Raw genomic sequence first — 11,579 nt, forward strand, 5'->3', positions numbered from 1 at the left:
GCCCCATGAGAATGTTAAGCCTAAGCACATAATAGTTGCAAGCTCTGCAGTGGTTCCTCAGCTGGAGGATACAGATCTGGAGATCAGATGCAGATATCTGGAAGTGCACATCTGAAACTCATGAATGCCATGCTTTATCCCATGAGCTCCTTTACTGGTTGTATAATCATACAGTTTTTGAGGATAAAGAGGCAATATCTGTGTATATCCCAGTGTGGGATTTGCATAATGGACAAATCTGGCATATCTGAAGTTTCCTCTCAGTGCCTCTGTGATCTTTCTCAGCTCTTGCAGCTGGGGGTGTTTATAGAAAAACTAAGGTGGTGGATTGTGCTGAACTCTGGTGGCTGTTGACTTCATTCCTGCCAAAGAGTTGAGCCCTGTGGGTGACAAGAGCTACCTACTCTGGGGTGCAGGGCTAGATGAGATGAAGGGAAACTGGGAGGGAAATCAGGGTCAGTCTGGAAAATTCACTGCTAGTTTCATCTTTAGACCATCTCTCACTACCTCACTCACATTCCCCAAATCATCAGAAGCAGGACCTCTGTTACTTCTGCCTCAGAACTGTTGATACTGAGTGTGTAAGCCCCAATCCTTTTCCAGTATGAGTGGGAAACAGTTGCTATAATACCCATTACTAAAAATGGGCTCTTGGAACTCACCTGATTAGTCCTTGAGATTTGGAAAGATTAATTGACCATTAGTATCACTAATAAGCCTCGGTATCACTAATTTAGAGCACTAAGCCTCAGAGCTCTAAATAATCTTTTTATTATATTCTTTTTCTTAAATGACTGTTTTTTTCAAAAATTGAAATTGACAGATGCAGAAACATTTAACATTTGCAGCTTTCTTACATGCCGTGGCCAGGAAGGTAAACTGGCCTGGAGAAGAAGTCATCATATATCATATTCTTTTGTGCACCAGAGGCTTTATTATATTTGCATCCAAGATGAAACTTTTTTATCTTGCAGTGACATTAGAAGAATTGGAGTTGCACTCATTGGACACCAGAGACGAATAGTCAGCAGTTTACAGACTTTGCGGTTACACATGATGCACATACAGGAGAAAGGATTTCATGTATGAAAGTAATAGAAGCAACTGTGTTTTGTGCCTCAGCATTTCTAAAATGGAAAAATATTCTCATTCTTCCCTCCTGCTCTTCCCAACTTCAAGAACTGCAGTCTCCAGTTCAGACTATACAAGTACTTCTATGTTAATGCTTCCAAACCGGAATTTTTAATCACACTGCACAGCTCCTCCACCAGTTCTCTGCCGATAAAATCCTGGCCTACTGCAAGACTCTTGCTACACATTGATGAATAACTCAGCATGGATGTGTAACTTTGTATAACAGTATTTGGGAAACTTTCATGGACTTACTTGAAAGTAGTAATCTATTTGGCCTGGTGTGGCTTCTTTATTGATGTATTTAGAATTTGCTGGTAGATCAAAAAGTATTTGACTTCTTTCATGTTCTGTGACCATGTAACTTCCAACACCAAATGTGCAATCAAAAAGAAGTTTAACATAAATATTTATTTTATCTCTTAATTAAATCCAAAAGTATGTGTCCTATCATTATATTACTTTCTAATAGTTCGAATGCTGGTAAGCCGGTGCCTCAAAACATTAGTATTGTTTGCAGAAATGACTGATGATTTTATGTAGCGAGTTTTCATTGTGTGAATAATTGGAAGCATAGTGAGGAAGGTTCTTGATTTTCAATTACTTTAGCACTCGACACTTTTTATGCTTTAAATTTTAGATTAGGTTGGAAAATTTGTTTAGCCTTGGGATTCCTCACCACCCTACAACCCTTTTTTTTTTTTTTTTTAATGTAATACTCAGCATTTGCTTCTACTACTGGAAAACTGGTTGTAGTGTTCCCATGACCACATGTAAAACACAGTTGTCAGCTCTGTTGCGGACGCACAGATTTCAGAAGAGCTTTCTGTTTCCAACATGCAGGTCTCTATTGTTGGATAGGAAATCATCTCCAGCAGCAGCAGCAGAGCTCAGAGGGCCAGCCATGGGTAGGATGATGGGATTATTCCTGTGGGAGCAGGCTGGCCATATCCTCTTCCAGCCAATGGCAGCAGTACAGCCCCACTGCTGCTGGAAGTTACAGGCTGCAGGATGCAGACCTTGCACAAAGGCAGAAAAGGAGATGCAGGACAGCAGTGTGGTAACATGTTGCCTTGAGCCTACTTCTAACTGCTTTTAGAAGTTAAAAAGCAAACTGCTGAAATGGAGCTCTGGTCATTCCAGGCCAGATCTTCATTTAGTACAGATCTCTAAAGGACATTGGAGGTATTACCTTTAGAACACTTCAATAGCCATATTTACATGCAAGAAAATGTCAGCAAAGGCCTAACATAATATTTGTACCTCTCTAAGACTTCCAGCTTCCATGTTTTGTTCAGACAACTGACACAGACGTGCTGGGCTACATTTCCAAACTTTTGCATGGGATATGCACTCCTGGGAGCAGGGGCAGGACCGCATGGCCGTGCTGTGGGAACCCCACGCAGATCTACAATGCATGTCACATGTAATCCTGTGCAGAAGCTTCTCTTCATTCTTGTGTCCTTTGGAGGGTATCTTTGAGTTCCGTGGCATTCCAATGTACTCAAGCATTGCAACTCTTCTGTTAAATTGTGCATTTGGGTAATCAGTGTAATCTATGTGTATATCAAAAGGATCTAACTACTTTGTGTAATCATGATGGTATTTACTGCTTCATTTACAGCTTGTAAATCACAAGGTATTTCCTAAATCTTGGAAAAGGCTGCCATTGTATATCAGTGACAAAGAATGAAAATCAGAAAGCAACTCAGAATAGATTATGCTTCCAGCCAGATCACAGAGTAAGACACATGAGGCCTGATTCGCTGTTGTCAATTTATGTTGGAATAATTGCATTAATTTAGGTGAGATAGCAGGAATGCACTAAGTATTTTTTTCTTTCGTTAAAAAAAAAAGGGCAGATGTAACTGAGGAAAGAGTTTTCTGAAGATCAGGAGCCACTGGTGTTCTACAATGCCAATTTGATGAGCTTGTTTAAAGAAGGGCAGCTTCAATCCTATTGTAGCTCCAAAGGTAATTTTGTCAGCAGGAGTATTTCCACTGAAGTCATCAGTCCAGCACAAGGATGTGAGTTTTGTAGGATCACAGCCCTTCAGTGGGGAAAAAAACATTTGTTCTTTTCTGTGACTGTCACTTGAAAAATTCTCCCTGAATTCCACATCTGAATAATTTTTTGGTAGAGGTACTCTTACAGAAAGAAAACCATACTTACCTGAAACCTTTTGAAAAATACTGACACACCACAGAGTAATTTAAAAGTGGATTTTGCTTCATCATTTTATTATCCATTTTGCGTATCATTGCTTCCATGGCCAACAGCAGGACATCTGTGGAATGAGCCTTTCTCAAAACTTAATCCATTACTGAGAGGTATGAGTCTGTTATTTGTTTTTGGGGTTTTAAAATCATTCACAGCTGACCCAAACCATGTATGTGCACTTTTAAATTGTCTTTTGCCAGTTTTTTTTTTGTTCCTGGTAGTGAGGATGCAGAATTGACATAGTTATATGCACACAACCTGGATATATTTAATGAAAATTAATTTCTAAATTTATCACACTACTGAAAATATTTTTCAATAGAAAATAATATAACAAAAGTAAAACATTTATTAATCAGATATATTTTTTATATAAACAAAAGTTTGGGTGACCAGAAAGGAAAGAACAAGGGATTCTTTGAGTGAGCACAATAACAATTCTTTGAGTTGTTAATAACATTGTAAATCCAGGATTTTGTGGCATTATACAGCTTGTTTTTCTGTTGTTGTTTTTGTAGTGATGACACTTTTCTAATAGTTATCTTGATGACATTTACATTTTCCCCATTTTGGAAAAGTTTTATTTGCTCTTGCGCTGATTCCTAGTCTATTCTTGCTTTAGTTTAGTGATTTTTTTCATATATTTTTAATTTAAAAACAAAACAAAAAAACAACCCTAACAGGTGTTATTTTTCAAATGTGAAATTCTGTACAGGCCACAAACGTATATGTGAAATTAGAGTAACTTTCTTTACAGGAAATTCTTTCTTCAGGGGAAATTAGCTCTAATTATCCTGCATACTGCAGTGTGCAGCTGGAATTTCAATTTGATAAATTAAAGCAAATTAAATAGGCTGGTTTTGAGACTCTGGCCCACATTACAGAGTGCTTTATGACTAAAAGTACCCATTGAAAGTTCACAAAATAAAGTGTGAGCTATATGCAAGCAACAAAGAAAAGGTGTTATAACGTGGATGTGTATAAAGAAATAATTCTTACCTGTTTCTCTGCATTCGGTGACAGCTCATCCATTCCGATATTTGTGCTTGGTCAGATGAATTTCATGCCTTAATTGTATCCAGTCGTTTTGCTGAACCTGTGAAACAGAGAGGGTCTTGTTCATGATGTTCATGGTCTTAAAACTGAACAAGGCACAGCAGAGTGTTTAATACAATTTACTCATGAGGTGTCTGCACATTGGAATTATTGAGAAACAACAGGAAGCCATGAGGTGAAAGGAAGAAAATTGAGCCACGTCATTGAAATTTTTCTCAAACAAAATTTACCCTTTTTGTTTCCCATGAACTTGAATCCAGTCTCTATCCAATAAATGCTTAGAAACATGCCGTGCTTCAGGACATCAGACAGCATAAAGCAATCCTTTACTTGCAAATAGTGCACTCAACAATAAAATAAATTAGTGAGTAAATTAGTCAAATAAATTCTGTGTCCAATATTCTGTTAGGTATTACTTGGATTATTCTGACACAGAACTCATCGACGGCAGTACTTTGATTTTTACATCACTTAAGACTGACTATCCATTTGCCATTTTTAATATGAGCCTAACACAGGGCTTCATTAATTTCTTTTTCAATGCAGATTCCTACAGGATCCAAAGACAGGTCATAAGTAACAAACAGACCTCCTTTATCCTTGATCAGCTGAGATTTACCATGAGGGATAGCAGGGACTGTGGAGGTGCCTAGTGAGACTGCATTACCCGCAGCAATTTCCATGTCAGAATGACCCCATGGGACCACATCAGCCACCAAGGTAAAGCAGCTCAGAACATTCTTGACCTTGTATTGAAGAGCACTTCCTCATTTCCAGCTGGCCCTGTTGTGAACTGCAGCAGTTATTGAACTGTTTTACCTCAGCTGATGGAATGGTTCTGTGGGACGTGTTCTGGCAGCTCAGAATTCTCTTACGAACACAGGGTACCTGTAACTATCCTGTCATGGGCTCACTCTGTCTTGGAATATTCCTTCAGAGAGTGAAAAGCAGGACTTGCCTCTAATCCAGTCCAACATTTCTTCAGTTAAAATCATTATAAGAAGTCTGTCTTCCATTGCATCTTCCAGGAAAAGCACTAAAAATAGAGACACTTGTGGCATTTGCACATGGTTGAAGAACTCTGTATTCTGTTAAACAGTTTTCTTTCAGAATACCCTTGGTCACCAATTGTAATGAATCTTTTCTGAATAAATGGCAAAGATAATTTCTTTTTTATAACAGTCCTATAATTATTTTTTGAGAGTGAGGGAAAAATGTGTTGGCCTGAGCTAATTCTTAGTAGGACAAGATCTTGAAATCTCCTGGCGAGACAAATGAATCAGCTCTGGGGGAAAAAAAAAATACTCCCTAAAACCTACAATAAGGTAAAAAGGGGAAAACTGTCCATACTGTGCCAAGGAGCTCTAAAACAACCTCAAAAGTTGCATAATACAGTGCCAAGTACTTACAGCTGGCAAAATTTTCCACCATCACATCCTATCTTTAGTAGTGCACACTGCCCATCCATGAGAGTTGTATATAATTCTTCAGATTACGGACCAGGATATGGTGAACATGTTGTGGTTATAAAATATTTGTCTATATGTACATAAAGAATTGTAAATAGAATGTATATCGTAATAATCAGATTTTTCAAACCTACAGGATTAATTACCTATTACCAACAGCATTAATGGGGTTTATTTGCTTTTAAAAATTTTCGTGGCATGCACTATGTGTTTATAGTTCTTCCCAAAATTCCTTGGCTTGTCAGCGAGAAATGGACAGCCTCTCTTTTCCTCCACTGGTAGACAAAACCATTTTCAAACTGGCTCAGAGAAAGCTGCCTGCTCACCTTTCTGCTGCCACGTCACCCAAACCCTTCCTGCTGATTCTCTTCCACTCAGCTAATTACTGCAGAAATTAGTGATCCCAAAGGGGAAGCAAGGTGCCCATGAGCCAGCAGAACTACAAGATGGAGTCCATGCTATAAAGAGTTTTCAGTTCCTCTGCTGAAATCACCAAAGATGTTTACAGAGGATATAAATTATTTTCTTTTAAATGACCATTTATGGATACCTAGGGGGTTAAAATGTGGAAAATTTTCAAGGGCATATAAGTAGGGATATGCCAACATATAGCATAAAAAGACAAGCTGACTTTTAGAAGGGAAAAACAACAACAATGTTTGATGAAAAGCCTAAGGTTAAAAAACAGATTAAAGTATATTTCCATATTTTATATGTGAAATAAGGTAACACCAGTTCAGTGGAATCTATTTCTGTGTATATTTCTTTAAATAACTTGCACGAGTATATCTTACTTTCCTTTCCTGCAAGAGATTTCCCAAGTACCTATCTCTTCCAGAAACGTTTAGCATATTATCTGATATTTTCATACCTGAATAATTAAACTGGAATAAGAAATGCAAGTTCTGACAGTGAAGATATGGGGGGTACAACAGAATGAAAAAGATCAGTCTCAAAGTAATTTAAAGTTTTCACATCTGTTCTGCTTTGTTCCTGTCCAAAATTTTTACCTGTATCTGTCTGAGAACTTTGACTGGTTCTGCACACATCTCAGTGCTACCTCAGAAACTCCTAAATCTGTAAACAGTTCTGAGTTTGTGCAGCTTAATTCATATAAAAAGGCTGATTTGACATGGGACTGAGTTAGGCATAATCAAAAATCAAAATCCCTAAAAAATATCTGTTAAAACACCATGAGATAAGATATTTTGCCTTATTATACTAACACCTCTTCATTTCTGACAATTCAGTGGAGAACTGGCCAGCAGCAGCATGTATGTTGAGTGGTAGGTAAGCCAAAACCCTGAGACTGAAAACCCACAAATCAAAGAGAAATCCAGGTCTCTGCATTCTGAACTATGGGATGTCAAGGGACTCCAGAGAAAGTAACCTTGAATCTAGAATCTGGAAAGTCAGGTTTGGGAGAAATCTGCTTTGGAACCCAAATAATCCTTTCTGGTTGTGGATGAAGGAAAAGTGTCCAATGCAACAGTCTAGGGACTATTTTCATAGTATCATCACCACATAATGTTCTGAGTGATAAGAAGGAAAAAAATATCTATTTTCTGACCTTTCAGGTTCTAGCCCAGGACAAAAAAAAACTGATACAGTTGTCATAATTGAAATTGGAAAGTCCAGCAGACAGAAATCTGAATGACTAATTGTTCTTATAGCTACATACTGACTTTCTTGAGAGGAACCTAAATAAATAATAAAACATAGAAATCTCCAGTTAATATTGGCTTGGAAACCAATTTTTCAGTTTTCTCTCATTCAGACTGCTTTTTAACTGAAAATTATTAATAGGAAAAATGAAAGGCATAATAGGATTATTATTTTTTTCCTGTAAGAAGCTGGGTGCTCTGAGCTGTATAACTTACTATCACAGTCTCTTTGTGTAAAATAGGATTAGCTGAAAAAGACAAAGTGCAGCCAGTGTTCCAAATCTCTGGATTATTTGTCACTAAATGTCAGTTTGGGAAGTTCCATTTTTGTTTTGGGCGAGTTCTGCTCTACCACACCCAGTATTTCCAAATCCTGCTGAATGATTTTAATGAACATCTTGATTAATTCCTGGGAGAGTGATGTGACTGTGAGGAATTAAAAGTTTCTGTGTTAATGGGCAATAGTGTTGCTGTGATCTAAAATCATGAGAGTTTGTTACTGACTTTCATGGCAGTGAGAAAAGCCCAGTGTTCATATTTTCTGTAGGGAGGCTCCAGCTCTGCAAACAGATTCTCCTTTCCTGCATCCCACTACTGTCATGGTTAATTTCTTGTTAGAGAACCAGCATTTATTGGGACACAAGCTGTCTTGTCATTTTAATAGATTGCTAAAAGTTTTTGCTGGTTTTAATTGTTCTGTTGAAGCATTTCAGGTTGAGATGTAGGTTGGTCCCTCAGGGCATGATCCAAAGTCAGCTGTATCTATAAGAAGAGGTCAAGTGAGTGAAACAGGTTTTGAATCAAAGGTTTTTACAGATTTTCCTGGAACAGATGACCTCATTTAATGAGGAGAAGAGAGTGCACTGAGCCTAAAAGACAAGGCTGCTACCTCAGGGATGTGATCAAGTAAGCTGTGGTTACCTTCAACATGGAAAAGGTAAAATGCAAGGTACAAAATTTGGGTGCTGCAGTGTTTGTTGTTTTCTCTGGCATGGATGGTCAACTCTGACTTTGGAATTAGGTACCTAAATGACCTACACATCTAATAGGGTATCTAGCAGAAATTGTCTGGCTTTGTGGGGTTTTTCTCCCCAAATAATTTCCCAAACTTCTGGATTTAAATTCAGGATGAAACCACCAGCCCCATCAAACAAACAAAACTTCCAAAACAAATAGGACTTTTCTATCTTTCTTCTTTCCTAAACATAAATCAGGATGCAATATGGTCTCCCTTTCATAATACAAGTTCTGACTGATGATTTGCCTCTTTGAACAAGCTGCTTCATACTTCTGGTGCACTGCAGTCTAAGTTTTCAGATTTGCCAGTTAATGAATGGCACAGTAGCAAATAAAATAACAAATGCCCTCTTAGTGGTTCCATTTTCTGGATTCTTTTACTAATTCCCTATCTGGAGAAAACCAGCCCACCCCAAGATTCCTAATAAGGAAACCTGTAAGCATTTTACAGCCTAAAGGCCATGATTCCCTATCTGCATCTCCCCAAGAAACAGTGAGCTTTGAATTGGCAGTGCAGTTTTTTACTACCATTTCTTCTGCAGCACTTTCTTCTCCCAGCTCTTTTAAGGCTGAGAAGTCTATTTCACACTAAAAGTGGGAAAAGTTGTTTCTTTGTTAACTCTGGTGACAGGGTTCAGTGTTTGTTGCTCTTACCCAGAGCCTGCCATCTGCTTCTGTTGAGGCCAATACCAACATTCTCTGGTGGTATCAGTTACATGACACACAGTGCTGCCATGACTGAAAACCCAGAGACATAAAAAGGGCTCATTCTTCTCTGGGGTGGTATAAATCCTACTGACTTCGGGAACTTCTCTGCACTTCTCAGGATTGCACCTGCAGTTTAGCAAGAAAAACAAAAATCTTTAAAAGATCACATGAAACCCTGTTTACTGAAAGGCAATAGTTTCTTTTCTAGCAAAGTAACATTCATTGATCTAGTTGGAATTAACAGTTTTAATTTTGTCATCACTTTTTTAAAGAAAAACAAACCACTTTGACTTTCAGAAAAAAAATACAAAAATAATATTTTGCTACCTTCCAAACATTAGCTTTGATTTACTTTTGGAAGATAACGTGGTTGGTATGTTTTCTCAGGATAGCCTCTATCTATTTCTGTGTGTTGGTTTTAAATGTATCTGAATTAAAAGGGGTTTTAATCTCTGTCTCTTCTGTGAAATTAGATTGTAAAAATCTAAATATGACTGCTCTTCATAGTTTGCTGTCCTAGCATAGCCATAAAATGTATCAATGTATGTGTATATATGAATAAATATTTGATGACAGACACTTTAGATTATATATTTAAGCAGCCATGTCAAAACTTCAGAAGTAGATGGCTTCAAAAGCAATGGTATAGTCATAATACTTGCAAATTATTTTATAAAATCAAACCATGGCCTCAGCACAGATCTCATATCCCTACCAGTAGTCTGAAATCCACCTTTTCTTTAAAGACCCCTGCTAAGGTTTGTTTTGCCATTGCTTCTTTAACCAACACATATTTGAATAATGACAACTACCCGTGGCTCAGTGTTCAGCAGTCATCTCCCAGAAGAGCTGCCCTGGTGCTGCAGTTCCAGAGGCTCTGGGCTCCACCTCCATGGGTCTGAGCTCTGTGGCTCTGGAGCTGCTCCTTCTGGGAGATGAACATTGCACAGCCAGTGTCGCTGCTTCCCCCTGGGACTGCCTCACTCCCCACAATTACTTTTCTTCACCTAATACATCTTCCATACACGTCCCACTGCACTTTCTTTTTGCCTATTTATAACAGTACTGTAGGAGTATCTGTGGAATAAAAAGCTTACCCTACTGATTTGCAGTCCCAAGGGGAATTTACATTAGACGTGAAGTTGTTATTATTTCCTGAAAAGTGGTGTTCTCTTCTTTTCTTTATTATTATGATTCTATTCCTATGATACTATGATGTTTCATGTAAATTTTCATGTGCTGGCATGCCTACAAGTTAATAGTGTAATAGAATGCTCAGCTCTCAACATTAGAGTGTTTTTAAGGTGAATTGCATCACATATGCCATCTCTTTGCAGAAAGAATATGGGGTTTGGCAAAACTACCTGCTGAGCAACATAATGAGATTTTTGTACAAAGTACAAGTTATTGATTATTATTGTATTTTATTTTTCTATGATTTCCTAAGAGGCATTATCAGGTCTTACAGATGGGGTAAGCCTGTTTATTAAGATATTTATTAGCAAATAAAAGTTACAGTACTGGTGGTTATTTTTGAGTTAATGGTGTTTGTCTGGCCTTAAGTTACAAATATAATGATCCACAGTGAAGCCATACATAATCATGCAAAAAAATCCCAGCTGCTTAACACAGGGTGGTGTACTAATAAAGATGGACTGGCAATACTCTCCAACACTTGAGATGCTTCAGGGTGGTGTTGTTTTCTTCAGCTAAAAAATGCTCTTCTGTGCTTACCACTGAGCATTTATGCTCAAAAAGCACACACAGTTCACAGCATCAGGGAGAAAAAAACATGCACATTAAAAGCTGCAAACAGCCATGCTCTCTCCTTCTTGGGAAACACTGTGAATCTGAATTTTAAATGGCTTTTAATGCGCTATTAAGATTCTGCAGTACGTTCACCCTCCTCATGGTGATTCACTGAGCCATGCAACTCCTCTAGTATTTGTCAAAGCTTTCACTGACAAAAGCAGTTTTAAAACTGATCATATTATGTAAATAATTCCAGGGCAATGCACAACGATTCACAGAGAAGTGAATGCCATATACAATACCCAGACCCTACCTCAAAAAGCTTCAAGTTATAATGAGCCTTTCATTGCATAAAATCACTTGCATGCAATGCAAGACTGAACAGAAGTAGCTGTAAAGTAATAGGAAATGAGTGTCAGATGCCCACAGTCCATTACATCATCTTTATTTTACATGGGAAGAGCTTTCTCACTAAGGACTGTCAGGTTTAACACAGTGTACATAATGAAGAATGAATATTTCATTTTAGAGATCTGGTTACAGAAATGCCTTTGCAGTTCT

The 11,579-nt window shown here is 37.9% G+C and overlaps 1 protein-coding gene across 1 annotated transcript in view; it reads left to right on the forward strand.

Annotated features, from left to right (window-relative positions):
• The window catches only part of EPHA6 (EPH receptor A6), a 371,852-nt gene extending 361,056 nt beyond the window's left edge, over positions 1 to 10,796 (forward strand). Inside the window, exon 18 of the mRNA XM_059871825.1 lies at positions 975 to 10,796. Coding sequence (XP_059727808.1) covers positions 975 to 1,089 — 115 coding nt within the window. The 3' untranslated portion in view covers positions 1,090 to 10,796. The remainder of the gene's footprint in view (positions 1 to 974) is intronic.
• Positions 10,797 to 11,579: the final 783 nt, after the last annotated feature.

The sequence above is a fragment of the Haemorhous mexicanus genome, chromosome 2, assembly GCF_027477595.1.
Source record: "Haemorhous mexicanus isolate bHaeMex1 chromosome 2, bHaeMex1.pri, whole genome shotgun sequence".
NCBI lineage: Eukaryota > Metazoa > Chordata > Aves > Passeriformes > Fringillidae > Haemorhous > Haemorhous mexicanus.